The following is a 22,997-nucleotide window of genomic DNA, read 5'->3' on the forward strand; positions in this document are numbered from 1 at the left end:
ATATTCGAAAAATAAAATGTGATATATGTATAATAAAAAACTTACATAATAACAATTCTTTGAACGTACTATGTATCGGTAATATATGCAAATATTTTAATACTTTTTTCATCGTATTAATGTAATACAATTAAAAATTTGTAAAAAATTGATAGTAAAAAATTATAAAATTGTGAACTTGAATAATTAACTGAATTATTTTCAGCTTTGTCCGTGCGCGTGTGGATTAATTGTGAAAGAAGGAACTGAAAGCAAAGTGTCTATCAATCCGATGCCTGTAGCAAAAGATGAACTTATCAAAACGTACAATATTATATAAATATATGTATAATTTTTATTTTTTTGCGCCAATATAAAATATAAATAAATATCATATAAATTTCTCGATTTCTGCAAAACACATCACATATAATATAATTAAATATCATTAAATATCATATTACACATTAGTTTTTATTTCAAAACATCTCTTCTAAAACAAATGATCGCGATTATAAAATAATACATATTTCGTGTATTTTTTTAGTAAACTTGAAGAGTTAGGTCTGCATTTACATTCAAGAAAAATAAAAGTACATGGTGACACAGTAAAGGTCAAGAAAACGAAGATGCAGAAGTTGGAAAAAGATGCGAATGTTAAACGTTGGATAGAGGAAGTTGTGCAATTGCGGTTACAAATGCAAATTGAGGAGCTGCATAAAAGTATTAAATTTTTCAAACAAGAAAACGAGTATATTCGACGCCTTGCAAAAAAATGTCGCTGTTTATCAGAAGACATACAGAATTTACAGCAAATGCTACCGATTAGAGAAATACATTCTGGTGAGGACTTATTCAAGATGTATAATTGATTTTTTGTAGTTTTAATTTAACATATTATAAAATATGCATTATGGATAGTTCCAGAATTTACGACAACGGTTAAGCACTTACAAGCAAAATATCACAATCACGGAATAATAGCCACATTAACCGGAATGTTTCAAGGTTCAATAAACATTCAGCAGATCACTGCGAAACTATTAACATCGTTTAAAGAACATTGGAACCCGAGAGAAAAGTATTTTAGATACGACGTCAATGAATATAATCGCACTATTAAATTTCTTACATATAAATTAAAAAAAAAGAAATCAACGTTATTATATTTTTTCAGCATAGCAACGACACATGTATCATCTGCTTCAGAAGCGCAGGCTCCTTTGAAGCCGAGTTCCATGGTATTCAACGTTTATTAAAATATTTTTAGATAAATCACAAATAATACGCGTCAATATAAACAATGAACATTCTGTGCATGACTCATTTTGCAAAATATTTAAAAATTCTTTTACATAACATTGCAAGTCTGACGATTAAACAGTTAATGGCGCATCATATCGATTTCACATTTGTGCGCGGGATATAGAAAAACTTCCGGCGATCGACCAGATCTTCCAAGGTATTCAAATCAGGCAGCACAGACGGAATCTCAAAAGGAAGATTAGGGTGCACGACTATTAGCGGTGCTTGGTTGGAGCTGGAAAGTCGAGTATTCATATTAATCCTGTTGCGATTGCTGGGTGTGTAATACGCTTCGGTAGACGTCGGTTGTCTGGGATAATAAGGATCATATTCCAGCTCGTTAGGTACTAACGGCTCTAAAGATAGCGTCAAAGCGTGCACAGGAATTTCTGTAGTAGATTTTACGTAAGCGTTAGCTTGAATCGATCGTAACGTCTCGGAGTACGGATGGATATCTCTGTTGTAACTGGAGAAAGACTTCTCACGCAGAGGAGATGAATGCCGGTTATCTTCCGATGTCATCACTTTCGCGGGCGAAGAATTCGAGAGCGGCTCGTATGAATGATTGGGATACACGTTGCTATTGTCGTGAGTCATTGACAACGGCAAAGATAACGACTGTCTTGATACCGTTGGCTTGTCGTTACGTAGATTCCAAGAATCGAACTCTTTGGTAAGTGTCCGTACAGTGGAAACTGTCATGTGGTTCCTCAAATCATCGTTGCACGTCGTGCAATTGTCGGTGATTTGCCGAGCTTGATTCCGCCTTCGATCTTGATCCTTTAAGAATAGATTCGCGCTGAAGACGAAGCCGGTTTGAAACTTATTCGGCATGGATTTGTCAGGTCGTTGAATTACATGGAAAGAACGCGAAAATGCCAACCGATGATCATCGAGGGAGTTACTCGATTCCACTGGGGAGATGCTCGATTCCACTGGGGACCTCGTCGAGGAAGTTACGTGCGCGATTTCCTTGTCTGTATTTTCGTTTGGAAGTTGAGCCGACGGATAAATAGTCGTTTGGCAATCGACAAGATAAACGTGATCGCATACCGAGGCATCTTGACGAAAAGCCGTTCCTTCGGGACATCGGTAAGTGAATTTGTTCCCGTGATCATCGCACGTGTGATATATTTTGCAATTCGCTTCGATGTCAGCGTAAAATCCCATAGGCCGGTTGTGACAGGAGAAGCTGGTTTTGACGGTTAGCGGAGTGGTATTCTGCGTGGGTGAACAATCGTGATTGAATCATACAGCTTAAAGACGTTTATTCGTATTTAAAAGCGAGATAATTGAACTTATTTGTAAACTCATGTAAGTATAAGCAATTCCTCATTTTTTTATGGCATCAAGTTAATCCGATGTAACATAATTAGTATATTAACACAACAACATTAAAATCCTATTACTTACAAAAACTTCTTCAGCGTGAGTAATAACAACAAATAACATGCATAGAAGATACGATTGTAGAATCCAGTAAAACGCCATTTTTTTAAATAATCTAAGATCACTAAAAAATTACGCGAGTTCGAATTACGCGGAAAGCAGGAGCTCCGCTCCACCGTCTAGATTCTAGAAGATCACTACACGGCGTTACGAGAAGTTCAAGTGAAAGTAACTCGAGGATGAGTCTGAAGCTGTTCTCTTTCTCTCTCTCTCTCTCTCTCTCTCTCTCTCTCTCTCTCTCTCTCTCTCTTCTCTCATCTCCTACTTCCCTCTCTTTACCTTTTCCTGACAATATACCTGGCACACTTAAACTGCGTTCCACTTGCCGCTCGTAACGCTCATTTCATTCTTATTGTTTATCAAATATTAAATAAGGACAAATGTTGCTTAGGAGCATTGCGAATTTTTTACACTAATTTCTGCTTCTAAAAAACATAGAATCTGTCACAAAATGTATTTAGATACATTTTTTAATATATATTAATATATAATTTAATACATAGTTAAATATGTAAAAATATTTAAAATATCAAATATTAAAAAAATAGTGCACTCATATAAAATGTTATAAATGTATATGTATAAAGACTCCATAAATACATAAATACACATATTAATAGCCGTTTTCTAGCAAGAACAGTATAACACAATGAATTATTACATTTTTATTGTATTTGCCAACGTGAATATTGTTGAAATACGTGAAAACACATTTTAAATATTGTGTCTTTTACTATTTCAACAATATTCACTTAGATGTATAATAACTAACTCTCTTTTTTTCAAGAAAGAATGTTTTTCTTTACTTTTTTAATGTGCATTTATGAATTTATAAAAGATACATTCCTATTTTGACAATATATTTTTTACTTCATTAAAATAACATATCACAATTAAAAGTTTTTTTAAAGAGCTCCAGATATAGTTAACGATTTTATCAACAATCATTAATTGCATAAAAGTATTGAGCGACATCTGTCAAAATCGTTTCCTAGTTTATCAATTGTGAATATCTATTTATTTTATTTCTAACAGAGTGCAAAAAAATTAATAATTTCTAAAATATGCAATTTTAATATAAGTACGTCAATAATATTTTGAAACAAATATTTACAAGATTTGCTTATCAAAATATATTCTACAGAAAAAAAAATGGAAAATCTCATATTGAGAGACAAAGATTTGTAATATATCTCAGCTTTTTATTGATGACATGTATAAATACGTGCTCTAGGCATACTGGCGTTTTTCGTTTAATAAAAATAATTATAGCGAAAAACGGCGCAGAAAGTGTAATATCAAATCGATAATATAGTATACGACAACCACCAAGGTTGATACATGGCAAAACCATCATCAAAATTTATGTAAGTCACATTTTGGGTATAAAGAACTATTATCATTATCGATATTTATCATTATAGGGAATACAGTTAATTAATCTTTAATTGACAGTCAGCGAATGTAGGAATATAAAAGTTTACATTAGGGGAAATTGGATCGAGTTGCGCAAATGGGATATTTGGCCCGTGTTTATAGATTTAATTAAGGCCCGATTGCACCACCTTTACTTTAATTTTAAGCGAGCCTTAAACTTTATTTTTTCTGTCTTTCTATGCTTTCAAAAACGAAAGAGATATTTTTAAGCTTCGCTTAAAGTCAAAGTAACGTTGATGCAATCAGGCTTAAGACTTATAATGTCATTATAAGTCTATTATATAAAGAAAATGAAGAATATGCTTTGCATATTATAGGCTCTTTGGCACAACTATCTGGATATGTTTTTTTACATCCCCCGATTGATTTCCGAATTTATAGCTTTTCAAACTACATTCGGTTGTAGGGCTATCAAAAACTTATCTTTCTAACGTGCAAAAAGGAGTTTTATGACAACTTTTGTTCACATTGTATATTGACATATACGCATTTATCCTATCTTCATATCTGTTTATGTCGATATTCTCATTTAACGTGAATTGTCTTGTTTCTCAGAGTGTATCTCATCAAAAAAAAAAAAAAAAAAAAAAAAAAAAAAAAAAAAAAAATATGTTGGGACATTTGTCTAACCGTGTATAATCCGCGGATATTTCTACTATTCTATCTATAAAATAACCGTTCTAAAAAGAATAACTTTCTAAATAAGAAAAATAAAATAATCCGAGATTACGCTATCGTAGCCGGTACTATTTCAACTTCTTGAGACGTGTCACTTAGCATTAAAGTAGCCGTCGTTTGCTGCCGAGAATTCTGATCGATGCCTCTGGTGCTGGGTGGAACGTACGTCCACCATGCCAAAAAGAAGAAAAGAAGCGAAGCCGCTTTTCCGATGAACGCCAGCGCTAGCATATACCTGTGAAAAACATGTTTGTGACAAACTCATTTGAAACTTGTAAGAACTAATCTGCGAATGTATGTCTCAAGGAACCACCGTGTAAATTGCCAACCTGCTCATGTAATAGTTATCGTATACGAGGCACGCCCCTCTGTCGTCGCACGTTTCGTTCCACAAGATACAGGTATCGTCTATAAGAGCACCGAATACCATTGGTGCCGGTATAGTTCCTAAAATCCGAACTTTGATCCACTGTATGCCTAAAGCGAATGATCGTTGATCGTCGCGCACGACTCTCAGGGTGGACGAGAGCGCTGGCATCGTGCATAGGAACGTCATGAACATATTACAAAATGCCAGGACGATGAACAGCCACAGGTACGAGCATGAACTTCCGCAGGTGGTATTGACAGCTTGGTACTGGACGACGTCGCCGGTATCTTCGCTCGTCAAATTCATCGCTGATGCGTGTATGCAGCTGCAATCCGAGTATATCTAGAAAGACAGTCGCGCGTGACATTTATTTGCTGTCTGAAAAACGGAACGCTATTTTAGAGATACACCGGGGAATATACTTTGACATTGTTTATCGGTGTTTCCCGATAACATCCAGCGTGACAGGGTGAATAGTACGTGACTCCATCCACGCCGCATATAGGGTTAAATTGCAATCTAGAACATCCGCAACCATTGTTGCAAGTGTTTTCGAGAGACAACGCGATCCTTCTGTAAACAAAATTCATCATTTCTAATAATAAAATAAAGTAAACGTAATCGAATGAATCACTAATGATTTATATCACTTCGTTGCCATTTCAAATCCATCGATAGTACAGACCTCGTGATGTTTTGATAGGGCACAGTCAATCCAGCGAAATCCAAATTCGGGCAATTTAAAGCGAAACACAGCGTGAAAGCGATGCAGGCGGCTGTAGCCAGTAAACAAAATTTTAAAATGCCAGAGCAGGGCAAATTGAAGCGTTTTATCAGGTAACCACCGAGAAATGTACCGCCGCCTCCGGCTGGTACAGTCACCAATCCTAAAAATAAGAAAACATTATTTTGTAATATAAACCGATAGCGATAATTAATTAATATTTGTTAAAATTTTCTTCGCGGTTCTTTGTAGTTTGCATTACTTTCCTTTATATCGAATCATTTTCGAAGCTTTGTGAAAATGATTTTACAACGGTGCTTATCGAAATTCATGCTATATTACGATAGATTAATTGAATTGTGACATTATTCACCCATCAGCAACGCGGCCGAACTGGCACTGACGCTGAATTGATTTTCAATCAGTTTCGGTAGAAAAGCAGCAAATCCGGCGATGAGCAACCCTTCACTGGCACCTGCCAAGTTCAGCATAAAAAATGCCGGATTTCCAAGTAATTCGGTCATAGCACGTGGCAGCTCTCGTATCTTCGAAAACGCTTCCCCCGTTGCCGCGGTAGAAGATCGAGTCGATTTCTCGTGCGCTTCTGACACCCTATCCTTAGCTAATTCCTCCGATCCTATTCAAACCATCCATCTTTTTAGAATTCAGCTTACTAAATATTCATTTAATATATCTTCCGTTTATTTAACAATTATTATTCCATCTAAAAACGTAGAAAAGATCGTACCGGGTAAAACTGCCGGAAACGCCAAAACTGGTATCGCGATGACGAAGCATATGACAGCAGCTGCCAAAAAACCGATCCACCATGCACCAACCCAGACATTACTATCAGAAGTTAACCCAATCCTAAAATTCAATGGTTTTAGGATGCAATAGATTTTCGATAAAACATGTGCCTCTGGAAATATATTTAGAATTTATTCCACGTAGATCTCAGGATTCTATTTCAAGTTTCCTTTTAATGGACGTAAGTTGGACCGAAACTAGAACACCGATTAATTTCTTTCATTTTTATCATTGAATGAATTGTAAGAAAAAACATCTGACCGATTTTTCTCCGTCGGAAAAAGATGTGATCTAAAGAATTATTCCGAGCGCATTTGTAAAGTACTTACATATTCTCATTTAACTTTTTGCCTAATTTGGCAATCCTAATTTCGGGTAATTAGAAATTCTCGATTGACAAAGTTTCACGTAACTTCTTTGATTAATCGCCAGTACGAGATGCAGCGGACGTTCCTTTTGCGTGGCTTCGACATTAATGACGCGGTTATTTAACTGAATAAAAGTAATTTTGCTAAAATTTTCAGTGTATGAGAAATATATAATTGTAAGAATGTATAATTGTCGATTAATAAAAAAAATTTAATAAAAGAAGATCTATCTTTTTAACAGAATGGAAAAGAATTTCTTCATTGAAGTATATACTGTAGTTTCTAGAATGGCATATGTTATATAATTAAAATGAATAATATTATTCTCATAAATATTAATAACATAAAGGATTTCTGCTAAATATTTTGATAAATATTAATTGCGAATATTTATTGAGTATTTCACTTGATCCAGTAAAATTATGGAAATATATTGATAACAATGCTAATTTTCTCAAAGGTAATAAATACGATAAATACGATAGTGAATGGAATGCCTGATAAACGGCAGAATCGATACTTGATCCAAGAAAAGGAATAATTTGTATAACGGTCGGAAACTATTACTAAAGAAACGGCACGCGAGGGAAGCTATAATGTAACTTATTACAGGAAGGAACTTGAAAGTGAGAAAGCGGAAAAGTGCACGTAGAGAAGTCATTCGTTTCAACCGGCTCGAGGCCAGCTACATCTGCTGCTGCCAGTGCTGCATCTCCGGCGAAACTTTTCATTTACCTGCGAAATTAAACGCGGCACATGCACGAACGACTCTCACGTGGAGAGCGATAGGAGAGCCGCACCTATTACACGAATAATTTCACCTTACATTTGTCTTTTTTCTTGAAGAATCTCGTTTCGCGTAAAAGAGAAAGGATGTAATTGCAATCGCAACAGTGCGACTGTAGAGACGCATCGCGATTTATTTGCTCGTCCCTATTTCGTGTATATCAGATTTTTAGATATATGCGTGTGAGTACGAAAAAAAAATATGTGAAAAGAAGTTTTCTCGCCTAACGATTAATTTGATTCTCACGCGGTACAGAATGACTCAACGGTCGATGAAAGGACGCGTAGTTGGGGGAGGGTCCACGGGGAGGCGAGTAGACAAATGGAACTTGATTGTGTCCTAAGTGCTAGGGGGGGGATGAGCCAACAATTTTGAAGGGTAATATCGGCGTGTCACATCGTCAAACACGGGTTCGCCACTTGACATTTTCCCCACGGGATATATTGTATATCGGTAGAGTTACACGCACTATTAATCTCGGCCCATTATACGCTCTAATGATCCTGGGGAATATTTTTAACGGCAACGGTGCATTAAAGGAGCAATGTGTCTCTTTATGTTTTCATACCTCTTGACTAAATATATGTTTCTTTTTTTTTTTGTTTGGAAGAGGGAAATATCGAATATAAATATCGAATGGTGACAATACACCAAACCGTTACCGTCGTTTTGATAATTATTCTCGAAAATTAGCTAATCGGATCAGAGCGTTCGGTTGCACGCTCACCCACGCTTTATTTAATCGACGCTTTATGTATTACTGGGAGATCATTTTACTATTAATATCGAATTCCGTACAAATGACCAATATATACGCACGTCATCCGAATACTAGTGGCGAAATGACGAATATGCACATTTGCATACCATCAGATCGGCGAGTTATTCCGTTCGAAACCGCGCGTTGGCACGCGCGTTTTCGTGTCCGTACACACCCACAATACGTGTGTATATTCCGTCGGAGAGATAGACGCGAACGACCGATAAATCCTCGCGAGAATTTAATAAAGTTGCCGCTGACGCGCGACTAAACGTTCCCGCATGTTATCAGGGAAAAAAAAAAGTGGAAAATGCGTTTAGCCTGACAACGGGAAGAGACGAATTCCGATGCCACCACCGCTACTATGTTTCTCCCTGTCTTCGTTCGATGCACACCATACTATGCATTACACAAATAAAATATCCATCACTCCTGTTTCATTGTCTTCCCGCGCGGACAATAAAGATGTCTGATTTATTTTTTAAAAATAAAAAGGAAACAGCCGCGCGCGTTTGGAAAAATCGATCCACTGAAATATTTAAATACTTACGTCGAGGAGTCCACTGTGAGAAAGTCTGTGTAAATTTTCAATAGTTCGCCACCGACAACGTAGCCTAGCGCGGGTCCTATTATAGCCATAGTATAATAAACACCTAACAGACAATACATTTTGTTTTATTAATATCAATTGAGAAAAAAAATTGATATATTTGTGCTGCTTATACCGATCTTACCAAGATACACCGAAGACATCTTCTTCGAAACATTTTCATCTAAATATGTAACCCCGAGCGTATAAAAGGGTGCCGCACCGGCGCCATGTAACAGCTGAGCTACCAGAAATATGGTTAAGTACACGCCACTGTAAGGCTCTAGGTCCGCTTGAACGGTAGATTGATCCGTGCAGGATATCTGAGTGGCCGAAATAATGATAAATCTGGCGTCGCCGGTTCACTAGGCAAACTACGTAAATAGAAGTGGGAAATCGAGAAAAGCACGGTATTACAAACAAGTTTCGATTAGTCACGCACGCATTGAATTACGCATTGTTGTGTTGAATTATCGATTGTGACGTAAATTTCATTTAGGAGTCTAACGAGAGAATTTAACGTGTGTACATTACAATATAACCGTGTTGTTATTAGAAAGTGTTACGAGAGGGCAAGCCATCGTTTTCGATTAAACTTGTCACGTTGTGATAAAGTAAACCGGATATGTAAATGAAGAATTTTAATTACAATTCCATAGTAATTTAATTTACTAGCTTACCGAATGGCTCGATATATTAGTGACACTTTGGCATATGTTGTCTGTTTGCTGACCTCCTCTATACGGTCCGGCAAGATAATGCGGAGATGCAAACAGCAGGCTACCTATACCTAAGACTAGAACCCCTATGCCGATATACCTACGACATTCCAGAACATCTCATTGAAATAGGATAAATTAATCAAAATGCAAAATTAATTCTAGACTTTTATACTTTCAAGGATGCATCGAATCCGAGTAAGAAATACCATCGCTCAGTACGTATTGTTTGGCAGGTGCTAGCTTATAATTTTTTTTTTTTTTCTTTAATTAGGTAAAATTGTCTACGAACGACCGTCATCGAACTCGGTATTTCTACCTGGCGAGATTTAAGATCTTCAGAAAGGTTATCGATTGTCGATTACAAGGACGAGGGTTCCGAGACAGTGTCGTAGCAAAGAAACGCGACGGGGATTAACATCGGCAGTGTCGGACGAACTGGCGTTAAGATTAATATTTATGAGAGTCGTCGTATAGAACCGATATTGGTATTAATATTAATGTGTAAGGTAATGGCACGACGCGGTATACATGTGCGTACCTTGGTTTCGACGCTTTCGCACGGCCACCAAGATAGCTTACTGGTATGAGAAGAAGAAAACTAGCTATATCGTATCCACCCGCTATCAAGCCAGTCTCCGACGATTTTAATCCAAATCTCCTCTCTATCGTCGTTATAACGACATTTACAAAACCATTCACGACCATTCCTGAAACAATGAAGATACTTGTATATTATGTATACGTATGATGCATAACCAGTACCATGATAGCTCTATTTACTACCTATACGAGCCAACTTTACGATTGCTACTCGAAACTGATAGTTCGTTTTAAAATTAAAGGATAATTTTGCGACAGTTAACAAATTTTAATTAATACAAATTATCACAAACGACTTTTTAACAAGCATAATGAAATATGTCGTCGTGTGATATACATATATTTGCACACTGTTGAGAATTTAATGATATTACAATGTACATAAACATAGGTCTTTGTAATCTCTATTAAAGGAACACAGAGTAAATGGCTCCCTTAGGATGCATCTAATAGACGTATTTTAATCCCAAAGAATCACCTCTGGCGAGAGGAAACACGTATTTCATAGTGATATATTTTAATATTTTATTAAAAATGTAATGAATTTTATCCAAAATAATTTCTTGATTGGCAAGTTTACGTATTTTTCAACGATTGATAAATTTTTTTAAATTTTCCCTTTCTGTTATCAACGCGTTATTCCTTCCGATATATTCTTGTTAACGCGAACTATACATATTAATCGGATAATTCTCTCATTATCGTCAATCATCACCCCCTTCGAGCTTATTTTCATGTAGAAGCATCAAAATTGCGGATAACGTATGACTATTAGCGTTGCTGCGCGACAACATCTCATCGTATCAAATGTTATCAAGGAATTATGTTTCTCACAAAGATGCGGCTTGTTCGCTCTTTTTTTTAAGAGTTTGCGAAGCGATGAGAAAATGGGTATGAAAATATTCGCGTCCCTGACACTCGCGTCTAATCTCGGAGAGAAAGTTACGCTTCACGCACTAACGCTAACTGACAAACTCGAAAGGAGGAACTATGAGAAATATTAGATTAGTGCAAAAGCTGTCTCATATCTGTCAAATGAAGCTTAAAAAGAATTTCAGTAAAAAAAATATAGCGAAATTTCCAATAGCAACATTGGTTTCAACGCACTATTTTCCAATAAAAAACATTTTTATTTTTTCAGAAACTTTTTAAATTATTTTTTAAACAATCTATATTACTTTTAATAAAAAATTTTTTTATCGAAAAATTTTTTATTTATTTAAAAGCCTTTTCAATTACTTTTTAAAAAAAATTCGGAATTTTGTAATTAAATAAATTTAACGGAAAAATTAAAAATTTTGTGCACTAATCTAATATATTAACTTAGACGAGCGTCTTCATAACATTGTTATTGAAAATTTCGTTTTTAGACGGCGTTAATAAGTTTATTGACGATTTTTTTGCAGCGAAGCCCCACGTCGCGCCGAGTGAATTACCATACGAAAAGTTATCAAAACTACGTACCTTGCATCGCCCCAGCCCAACACAGCCAGAAGAGCGCCCATTTCGCAGTGCGAAATTTCTGCAAATAAATTGGCCTGAACCAGAACCAACCGCATTTCAGATTGTCCGCGGTTCTATCCGTCTCCTTCGGAATTTCCGGCTTTATTTCCGGTTTTCTCGGGCCATCCCCAAACTGTTCCGGGAAGCTAGACAGGGTCTCGTGCATGTCCGGCACCCCCGACTGTAAATTACATCAACAAAGATTTATCTCTATCACTTTGGATATAAATAATACATATTGCATATTGCACTTCGTTCCCAATATACGCCAGCGTTCTCCTCGCGAACCTTATAAAATACGATATGCAAAATAAATGATGATAAACAAAGTGGTAGTAACGGTAAATTCAACGAACTCACATGCGGCGTGCGCAAAACGACATGATTATCTCTAACAATAAATAGAAGAGAGAATATGCTACAATCTCTGTGACCTACGGTCTCGAGTGATAGCTGTCTACAAGCGTTTCATTCCATATGCTGATGGTTACAAACCAAATATTAGCCAGACGTTGTGTTTTCTTTCTTTATTTTTTTCGACTCTCTTGTAAATCGCGACAAACGTATTAAAAAACACAAAATCGATTGCAACATCGTATCAAATGATACTCACGCTGAATGTGAACTTGTCCCTCATAATTATCGACAATTTTCACGAAGCGTGGCAAGAATCTATAAATTCCACTTAGCTTCCACTCCTTTATCTTAAATCGATTCAATAACAATCGATCGTAAAATATGGTCTAAACATTTAGTAACGAGATATTTTACTAATATTTCAATGATCGTCTCATTAGATAGAGACCATTTTCACTCAATTGGTCAAAGATCGCAACTTCCTTTTCGAAAAAGACGTCGGCCTGCTGATAAGAAATTTTCAATGATAAATTTTACTTTATCAATTAACAGAAATAGGCAGCGATTAAATCATCGCGCTGTATCTAACTTTTCACAGCTGATGGAAAGTTTGTTTGCTCAATGACGAGAATTATTGTCTTTGAAGCACTATTGTTTACATTTTCCATCTTGTACGCTTTTTTTTCTTTCTCACCTTCTCTCTTTTCCTTCTCTCTCTCTCTCTCTCTCTCTCTCTCTCTCTTTCTTTTATTGTTAGTAATTTCTATTTGTAAAGTTTTAATTACAATTTCCTCAACCGGCAAAAACTTGCCGATAGTAAAATATACATCGTTCCATCAAACTGTATCAAACACGAAGCTCGTACTCCGTCCCGTTGAACTCGTCAATTTCGATTCCGTGTAATCGAAAGCCAATCGAAAATAGCGCACCTTTCCCGATACGATTTCCACGACCGCGATTCTATCGTTTACGTCGCATTTTGCCGTTTGCAATATCGCGATCCACGATTTATTTCTCGATTTATTTCTCACCGGTTCTGATTGGTACTCCGAGTAGACTATCGTATTGTAAAAAAAATGTATTGCAGTGGAGATATTTCGTTACACCTTTATGAAAAAATGACCATGGAGAATTTTAATAAATCCGTTAATACATGTCTAATTTTACGCGCGTATCTTTCACGTTCGCGGTCATTCTCGGTCGTTAAAAATCGGAGCTAAGGGACACGTAGCGGCTAAGAGCGCGCATCGCACGCGACTGAACTCTGAAGTCCGCACCCACGCTCCAAGCTCGCGCTCGCGCTTCTGCTCTCACAGTTTTCCCCGTTGAGTTTAAACGTAGTGTAGGTAACTCCCCCCCTTCTCTCTCTCTCTCTCTCTCTCTCTCTCTCTCTCTCTCTCCCTCTATTTCTCCTCCCCCCCCCTCTCACTCTGTCTCTCTCATTCTATCTCTCTGATATCAACCCACTACCTGCTTTTATCACAGACATACCTTTTCTCCTACCCCCCATATCTCCCCCCCCTCTCTCTCTCTCTCTCTCTTCTTTCTCTTCCCCGCCTATCGTTACTTCCGACTTATACTGTACACACTCTTCTTCCTACTCTTCTCCGATCCGCTATAAACCATCCCTACTAAGCTGTTGCTTCGGCATCAAGACGTACGAGCTACCCGATTCCATTCGTCATTTAAATGTGATCAAGTTTATTGGCTTTTGTAGAAAATTTATGCATCTTGCGTAATAAACGTGAAGTTCCTTGCGCGAAGCTCGTGCTGACTAATAAGCCCTTGACGTATGTATTCACAAGAATTGACATCGCCCGCGCTCGCTTGCGGTGTTTTAACTACTAATTAGTGAACACTCGTTATCAACCTCGACCGCAGAGAGATAACATTTGTCTTGTAGCATGGTGTTATTATTATTAATTTTAATTACGGCCTAAACTAAGTTACAAATAAAATATAAATCTGATGCTATTATACGCATTTTTATCTACTGGATTTTGCCTATCTGCGTTACACCTTTAATTGTTGAGTATATTTAAAATTGCTTGTCAAAATCATAAACTTATAGGTGCATGTAAGTCGCTACAAATTTAGAATAAATAATTTACAGAGTTTACAAAATGACAAGAATTTACAATAATAAACTTGGCTGAAAGAATTTTGCACTCGAAATTTATTATTTTACATTTTTTAAAGACGAGTGTCGATCTTACAAAATACATCTTGGCTAAAAATTTGAATTTGAATTCTTTGCCAACGATATCAATGTTTACTACGAAACTCGATCTATCGCATCTATCCACTATATGTAACTGTTAGAATGCGTATTGTAGGAACGATCAATATATGGAACAAGATAAAATATCTCAGATCAGATAAATAAAAAAGTTTGAGATATCACAGATAAAATAACTAACAAAACTAGTGCATTTATATACGAATTATAACGGCACGTATAATTCACAAATGCAGAAAAGAGTAAAATAGAGTAAACGAGACGATAAAGGAAATTTCAATATTCTCACGGAAATGCCGAAATTTCTAGAGTGCTTGGGAGAGTAGACAACTGAGAGACAAGCGTAGGTCAGGTCGGATATATCAAACATCGTGAACGCGCTTGAATTTATGGTAGCAATAACGCCGGTACGTAGAGAGGCGAGAAGATCGAAATAAATCACTATGATAATATCGCCTCTTAAAGAGGCTGGTACAAAATACAGAGCTCGTCGAGCAAGGGGAATACCCTCGTATATAAAAATCGACTTTATTCCTCGATCGCGTACAGTGAAAGTAATTGAAAAAAAAAAAAAAAAGAACGGATTGGTAAAACAACAGAACCGAGCGGGTTCGTGTTGATGTCGTTTTAAATCAGAAATTATGCGTGCGTAGGAATGGAAAGTATTCGCCCTCGCGGTAGGAGCTATTTATCGTGTCAAATTAAATATCATGTCCATCTGCCTCGCGGACAGTGATTATTCGCTCGGTGAAGGCGGACGCGCGTCACTGAAAATGGGAAAAAAAAAAGGGAAAAAAAAAAGGAAAGAGCCGCATTATGCATAAATACGTGTATACATGTACGTACATACGTGGAATGGCATATTTTATTACACAATGTAAACGACCCGAACAGAGTAAACGGAGATTGCGCATATTGCACGAGGGGTTGGACGAGAGAATTGAGGGACAAAATAAATACTCTTACGGGGACTCATCGCGCGGCGCACGTTTCACAATCCACGCGACCGCTTCGACATAAATTTCGTGGATTTAATAAAGATTCATGGCTTCCGCTTGCAGAGTGTACGGCTGCCGTGTATGGGTCTGCTCGTCGGGAAGACGAAGCGGCGAGCGGACGTCGTCTCTTACGGCGATCGTTTCACCCCATAGGCGTCGAATTTCTTACGAAATTTATGCCAAACGCTCCAAATGCATTCCAAGTGCCTCAGGTGTTACAAAGAGAGCCTTGATCGAAGGAACTATAATGTCTCGATTTTCGAGAATTACTAGAGGGTGAACGTGTAATTTTCGTTCGAAAGGAAGGAATAATATATCGGAACAAATTCGTGACGAATGTGCAATTTTCTTTCCTGACAGGATATCCATCGTGACGCCTATGACAACAGACAAACAACGACTTATGTCAATGCTCGAGGGCGTAGGCGGTCTCGGACGGGCAACATGATGGAGGTCGCGCCAGAAAGTTTTTATTAATTTTATAATTTGTCGTCTAAAATATTCTATTTGTAACAACAGAGAATTGGAGGGGGGAGGGGGGAGAGGGAAAGAATAACAATGATAGAACCAACTCTAAATCTCCTGATGTTATACGGAATCTTATCGCATGTGAAAGTCCTGTTTCTCTTCGTCGCTTTCGACCGCGCGGAAGTCACTCGGTGTGTCTGTGCCTCTTGATACGCGCATCGCGATCTCTTTTAATCCTCTTATACGAATGCGAGTCACGGCATAAAACCTATGCTGACTGAAAAATCCACGAATGATTGGTCCGTGGATTCCTCGTGTCGTTCGAGAGGTGACTGACATCAGTCGCGATTCGTATTCGATTCTTTTATCGATGGAACGGAGGTTCCTTTATACGCGGGATAAAATATTTTCTGCTTCGCACGCGATGGTTATCCATCGACCTGGAGAACGGAGGACGGGGGAGGGTAGTAAACCGTGGCGATATCTGCAGCCCTGTATATAATGAAATATACTTTCGTGGCGTCCCCTTTTTGCCGCACGGTCCTTTCTCGTTCGAAATGAAAACGAGTGTCTCCAAAGAGCTTTGCTCTCGTCTACCGTCACGTTCGATATTTCGTACTTTTCTTTATGCCGACACATGTTTTCTTCCTCGCGAGGGTTTCTCAACGACGAGAGAGAGCCGGTAGGCCGTTTTGCGACGCGCGACATAAAGCGTGCCGCTTGCCATTTAGATTTCCTCCTTTTGCTTGGAAATGTTACGTTTCAGCTGAAAACGCGAATATGGCGCAGATAGATTTATATCGCGTGAGGAAAATTTTTTACATTCTTCTCGATCGTTGACGTAACGTCTGATGTAATCTGCATAGTCGTAAAGCGACTAAAAATTTTTCAGGGATACGTCCTGTAATTATATGATAATTAATACGATTACATATGGTTTGCATTTTTGAAGCGACAACGAGATGAAAAGTTAGCGGAAAGTGCATCCCACTAATCAATAGACAACTTTCGTTTATACAGCATGCCCCTGACCAATGTATTCCTAACAACTATATTCGAGGAGTAACTCGATTTACGGGAATGCAAAGTGAATATGCCAAACAGCTTGTTAATGCAAATTAAACGGCACTCAGCCGACAAACAGGCATTTTGTGAAGCAGATGCCAATTATTTAGATGTTTCCTCTCCCGTCATCCACTTTCTCCGATATTGACGCGGGGCACAACAAATGCAAAGCAAGTATTTCTTTTTCATGCAATTTCAATAATTAAAGAACAGTGCACGCTGCGATTGTACACCTGATCTCACTCAAAATTTCTGCCTTTCTAAAATTTTAATTTTAGATTATGTATGGGATCGTTCGGGTAGATTTTTGGGAATTGTTGTAAAAAAGATGATATATTCTAAATGCTATTCTTTTTCGCTATAAATGAAGCTACCTCAAGAATAGTTAAAATAAAGAACTCGGAATATTCTTTGATTGAAGAAGAACATATAACAGATTTAATTAAAATCAAAATATACTGAATAAAGATTCTTATAAACCTGCAAGGAATTATTATAAATATAGAGACTCTTATAAATAAGCATATTTTCTTAGAATTTAAATCAGAATTGATAAAAAACATATAAAACATGTTAAAAACATGTTTAATCGATGTTTTAAATACATGTTTCTTTTAATATTATTTAAAATACAGACACTAAAAATTACATAATTATACTTTTTTATAATGAATTGTAATGGACAATATCCACGGTATACATCGTAGACATGAGCATACACGAATTACTCATGCGGTTTTGTTAAGTTTGTAAACTTCCTTTTATTATGTGTATGTATTATTCTACAAAAATTATTAGAAAACTTATTTAAAACAAGAAAAATCATTTTAATGTATTTCTTATGCATGGTAAATCGACTAATTATTTAAAAGTATAAATTATCAACGCAACGTGACACACACACTCACATACTTTCTCTCTCTCATTCTTTTCCTTTTCTTTTCCTTCTTCTTTCTCTTTCTTTCTCTTTCTCTTTCCACTTTTTACAATTTTTCATGCTTTTGAACACGGTCCATTAATTGAGACAATGTCGAAGTACGCCGTAACTTCCGCGTTCTGACTCCCCTTTTTCTATCATTATTTTTTTCTTCGACGTTTCATCACGACGGGCGGCGCTACTTCACATAATTGCAGTGCAATCGCTCAGCCCGCTTTTCCGGGCTTTAAGTCGACATAAAACCCGTTTCGTTCGTACGAGCGATGTTACCGAAAATAAGGTACTACAATAGGAACGAAAAACGAAACCGGGTATAAGCTACAATCTACCCTATTCAGGAGTTTCGTCAGACTTTCTAATAGGAAGAAAGCCCATAGAAAACAGTACTTTACGTTTCAATTAGTGTTTTCAAGTGTTGCACTAACGTGTATCGTATTACGAAAAGATATGTGTAAAAAATTCAACAAATAAATATGCGCTTCTTGTAAATCATCTTGTTTTATAACTGTTTACTTCTGAAATTAACCTTTCAATCGGACAAGTCCGGAGGCGTCAATTGCAAAAACCAGAATGGCTGAAACTATCAAAAAGTAACTATTCCAAAGTCAATCAATTCACAGGGAAAACAGTTGCGAAAATATCGACGCATATATACGAATGCAGATTAACTAGAGATAATTTCTCTGAAAAAACACACTACGCTCAATATGACTCACAAAAAGGGAAATCAAAGAATTATAATTACGTTTTCAACAAAGACATTAAAGTTACAGATAACATTAAACAGTTAACTTTTTCGATGCTAAATATTTCATAAAATCACAAAGAGATATACTTGAGCCATCAAATACAATTGCGGCAATCTGGCTTTCTACAGGTTTCGTAAAAACACGCGTTTGCGTTATTATATTATCTATCTGGAGAAAAACGCGACAATATCTCGAACCTACCTACCAATAGCTTTGCCTTACATATACTTATGCAAATTTCCAGAGTATGCAGATGCAAATTTTCGCGAACGCAAACACCGTTGGGGCAGGTAAAATGCGCTGGGTTACGGCAGTTGTTTATTCTTTCGAGACACCATGCGATAGGATACGGTGGCAAACTCCTGCCTTATCGTCCATAAGATTAAAATGAAGTTCAAGTTTATTAAAGAAAGAAGAGAAAGAGAGAGAGTGCACACAAGACCAAGAATAATGACAAGGTTTTTAATGTAATATTGAACAAGAAAGTTTTATTGATTCCTCAGAAGATAATTTTCCAGTATAAATATTTATGTCGACATAAGTAATAAAATATCTAAAAATTATGAAAATTAATGCAATTTTGTGTTAAAAAATTGACGTTAAAAGATAAAGTAGAATAATAGGAAAAATTACATGAATATTTTTTGTGTATAGTTTATAGAATAAAATTATTTTGTTAATAAGAAACAAAATTCAGAATAGATTTATAAAAATATATCATCATATTAATTTTGTTTTACGCATAACTACATATTATAAATCTTTCTGGTAAAATCTTGTAAATCATTTTATAAAAAGAAATAATTAGTTGCATTTTAAAAGAAGGATTACATTTTGGCTATTAAGCTTCCATGAAGTTAATATGAAGAAAAAGTTTCGAGATATGCAAATTATATTAAAGAACTACTTAAGCAGACTCAAATGGCTTTGATAAATATCGGGAATATGAAAGAAATCATAATTACAGACAATGCTATTTATTGATATCAATCACATTTCATATTTTTATCAATCATAATCATATTTATTGATAAAAAGTTGTTAAGGAAGGCATCAAAACATCTCAAGAACTAAACAATAAACTTTTATTGTTATTTAATATATAACTTGATAAGTTATTTAAAGTCACGATAAACCGAACGATTATTACCTATATCGAACTCTTCGTCACTCGTGAATTGCTTCTACTAAAAATCTCTAAATTATATATATTTAAGTAATAAAATAATAGTCATTGTTGACATCTTGACGTTTTATTTAACAACTTTTTATTAATAAATGTGATAGCGTTATTGTATTGATTATCCTTGATAATGATTTTTCTCACGTTGTTATGTTTTTCCAAGATTAGCAATACATTACTTGACTCACACTTAAATAGCCCTTTAATATGCTATATAATTTGCACACCTTGGAATTTCTTCATACTAACTAAAAAACATTCTAAACTTAATATCCTTCTTTATTTAAAGTGTATCACATCGATGAAATATAAATTACGGCATTTCAGTTATTTATTTATGCATTATACAGTGACGGCGATTTGTTAAATTTATAGCATTTAGTAGAACGTGTGATTATTTTTCCCCAATTTTATATCTCTGAAAAATAATTAAAAGTCGAAAGTAACGGAACGAGAGAATTCAGATAAATCAATTTTATCTTCCCTCCAGGTATCATGGTTCGAGCATTTAAATTACTCTTATAACAACGCGCGGTGCGTTAGAAATTCAATTAGCTCAATTTTGATTATCGTAAGAACTTTGCGTAAAAATTTTCTTATTCATCTACGTGTTCACATATAGAATACAAAGCAGTAGCTAATGATGTTTAAAACAAAGATTTAAATAATTTATAATAATTATTGTGTTATATATTAAAAATCATTGTATTAAAAAAATATTGTAATGTTTATATATATATATATATATATATATATATATATGTATTACAGCAACACACTCAGCAGAGACAATCAATTTTTATGGACCACTACTATGCTCATTATTCAATTTCTATTAAATTTATTTGTAGTACTGCATATATATTCATCTTTTAATGAAATTATTATTTAGTATTATTAACTTACCGTTGGTGCGACGCCATCGTTATAACCTAAATTATCTATTCCTGTCATGTCGCAATCTGTAAAACAATTATAAAAGTTATTAATATATAAAATGATGTAAATTGATATAAATTATTGTACCATTTATTATATGATTTATTATAGTTATTTATGTGATATTATATTATTTATTCATTGTATTATTAATAAAACAGTTATATATTAAGTAATAACAATTTTTTAAATGGTATATATTATACTCTTTATTTCTGAAAATAGTAGCTGACAGCGAAATAGTGCTCTGCAAGATATTTTTTTTTATTAAAATAATATTATATCATTAACAAGAAAAATTAATTTAAAAAATAATTAAAAATTTATCACCAATGTTTAAAAAATCAAATATCTCTGTACTTTATTCAAACATTAAAAGAGTAGATATCTTTGAATGTTCCTGTAGTATCTTAGTAAGACGATCGTTGATAGATGCATATAATGCGTGATAATGTTCACAACAATCGAAGTAACAGGATAATGGACATCAAATTATTAAATTATTATGCACCCTGCGCGGAATGTGTCCAGACTTAATCTTTTTATATGAATCGAATTTAAGGTTCGTTTGTAGTAGGTCATCTTGTGGGAAAACTTTCAATTCTATTAAGTATGTTTTCTCAAAAGTTTAACAGTATGACAATTGCACTCGCAAATGAACCAGTCTCATGTCCACAAGCAACAACTTATGACTATATGATCGACATTCATATAGTTGATTTGATTTTTCGGACCGTTTTAAATATGGCCTTAAGATGTCATAAAACAATCACATTAGCATCTTAAGACAATTATTTAAGATGATGACATCACTTAAAATAAGAACCGCTATTATATCAGCTATTTCTCTACATTTAGTCGGAGTAATAAGATAGATAAAAATAATTTTTTTTTTAGTTTTGAACATGTATAATTATTACTTTCTGATGATCGTACTGATTATTTAAAGTGAAAAAAGAAACAGGCGCAAGTTCAAAGATATACGATCAAGTATTATAAAATAAATACAAACACTCAATCGAAATTATCTTTAAGAGTTCAATATGATTCTTCTATAATTTTTCCATTTTTTTCATACGATTTATCGTATTGTGTTACAATGATTACAATCTTTGCAATCAATTTATTTGTTTCACTATTTTTTTTCTTTTAAATATATATCTCTTTTTCATAAAGAACTTTTAAGTTTTACAAACAAAATGTTTTTACTGAATCGCGCGTTTAAATGTAATGTCTTTCGTTCTCTATAATCTCCATTCAACATTCTGACAAAATTCATGCATTTCTTTTCAAAGGAGTACAGTTTCATTGCAAAATGAAAACATTTTTCCACGTCCTCGAAAGATACAAAAATGTTCTATTTATACTGTTTCGCAATAAATTATGGATTATCCATAAATGTCAGACTTAATAAATCGCAATCGATTCAATAAAGCAATATGTGCATTGTTACATGAATTGAAAAGATTGGGAAAAAGATACTATAACGTATTTCTTCCAAATTTATTTGATCGAAACTCACGTAGGAATCATGCTTTATCGTGAATACGTAATAACATCTGTTTCTACTATAATAGATGTACCGATAATATAAAGTTTTTATCGTTATGGATTCAATCGAACATTTCTTTTGTTCCTTTCTTCTTTTTAATTCTCCTAAAATAATACATATTTTTTGCGAGGCAAAAAATGGAAAACGCGAGAAAGAAGAAATGTCAGAATTGCTGTAAATCGCCGTACCGCTGATTTCTCGATTCTAGCTAATTATATGAGTCTCGATGGATACTATAATGGTGTGCTTCCGTTAATTAATTTGCGTCTGCTGTACATCTCTTTTGCATCGCTATATTATTAATTAACGTAACGTTCATAGACTTATGAACAAAACGAAAACAAGAAGTGATTATAGCTACATTCTATAACTAAACGGTAAATACGACTGTTTCCTTCTCTTCTTTTGACATTTGACGTGACGCACTTA

At 35.2% G+C, this 22,997-nt stretch overlaps 3 protein-coding genes across 5 annotated transcripts in view; 1 reads left to right on the forward strand and 2 right to left on the reverse strand.

The window, feature by feature from the left end:
- Positions 1 to 1,273, forward strand: part of LOC108752857 — a 2,875-nt gene extending 1,602 nt beyond the window's left edge. Inside the window, exons 5-8 of the mRNA XM_018494016.1 lie at positions 206 to 303; positions 527 to 822; positions 901 to 1,060; positions 1,157 to 1,273. Coding sequence (XP_018349518.1) covers positions 206 to 303; positions 527 to 822; positions 901 to 1,060; positions 1,157 to 1,238 — 636 coding nt within the window. The 3' untranslated portion in view covers positions 1,239 to 1,273. The remainder of the gene's footprint in view (positions 1 to 205; positions 304 to 526; positions 823 to 900; positions 1,061 to 1,156) is intronic.
- A 100-nt stretch (positions 1,274 to 1,373) lies between these two features.
- LOC108752858 lies at positions 1,374 to 2,881 on the reverse strand. Its single transcript, XM_018494017.1, has 2 exons — positions 2,698 to 2,881; positions 1,374 to 2,505 (listed from the first exon to the last, which is right to left on the reverse strand). The coding sequence occupies exons 1-2, from the start codon at positions 2,773 to 2,775 to the stop codon at positions 1,375 to 1,377; spliced, it is 1,209 nt and encodes a 402-aa protein (XP_018349519.1). The 5' UTR covers positions 2,776 to 2,881; the 3' UTR covers position 1,374.
- A 1,904-nt stretch (positions 2,882 to 4,785) lies between these two features.
- The window catches only part of LOC108752956 (solute carrier organic anion transporter family member 4A1), an 18,849-nt gene continuing 637 nt past the window's right edge, over positions 4,786 to 22,997 (reverse strand). The window contains exons 2-13 of one of the 3 annotated variants that reach the window (XM_018494217.1): positions 20,984 to 21,039; positions 12,043 to 12,262; positions 10,517 to 10,685; positions 9,937 to 10,075; positions 9,402 to 9,579; positions 9,218 to 9,320; positions 6,691 to 6,812; positions 6,316 to 6,579; positions 5,904 to 6,105; positions 5,641 to 5,791; positions 5,178 to 5,560; positions 4,786 to 5,083 (exon numbers count right to left, since the gene is read on the reverse strand). In XM_018494217.1, the coding sequence (XP_018349719.1) occupies positions 4,897 to 5,083; positions 5,178 to 5,560; positions 5,641 to 5,791; positions 5,904 to 6,105; positions 6,316 to 6,579; positions 6,691 to 6,812; positions 9,218 to 9,320; positions 9,402 to 9,579; positions 9,937 to 10,075; positions 10,517 to 10,685; positions 12,043 to 12,262; positions 20,984 to 21,031 (2,166 nt within the window). In that variant the 5' untranslated portion in view covers positions 21,032 to 21,039 and the 3' untranslated portion in view covers positions 4,786 to 4,896. Of the gene's footprint in view, positions 5,084 to 5,177; positions 5,561 to 5,640; positions 5,792 to 5,903; positions 6,106 to 6,315; positions 6,580 to 6,690; positions 6,813 to 9,217; positions 9,321 to 9,401; positions 9,580 to 9,936; positions 10,076 to 10,516; positions 10,686 to 12,042; positions 12,263 to 12,694; positions 13,175 to 16,247; positions 16,307 to 20,983; positions 21,040 to 22,997 lie in introns of those variants that run through there. The other 2 variants (XM_018494219.1, XM_018494218.1) reach the window with 2 other exon arrangements.

Source organism: Trachymyrmex septentrionalis, unplaced genomic scaffold, assembly GCF_001594115.1.
Source record: "Trachymyrmex septentrionalis isolate Tsep2-gDNA-1 unplaced genomic scaffold, Tsep1.0 scaffold62, whole genome shotgun sequence".
In the NCBI taxonomy this organism is placed as follows: Eukaryota; Metazoa; Arthropoda; class Insecta; order Hymenoptera; family Formicidae; genus Trachymyrmex; species Trachymyrmex septentrionalis.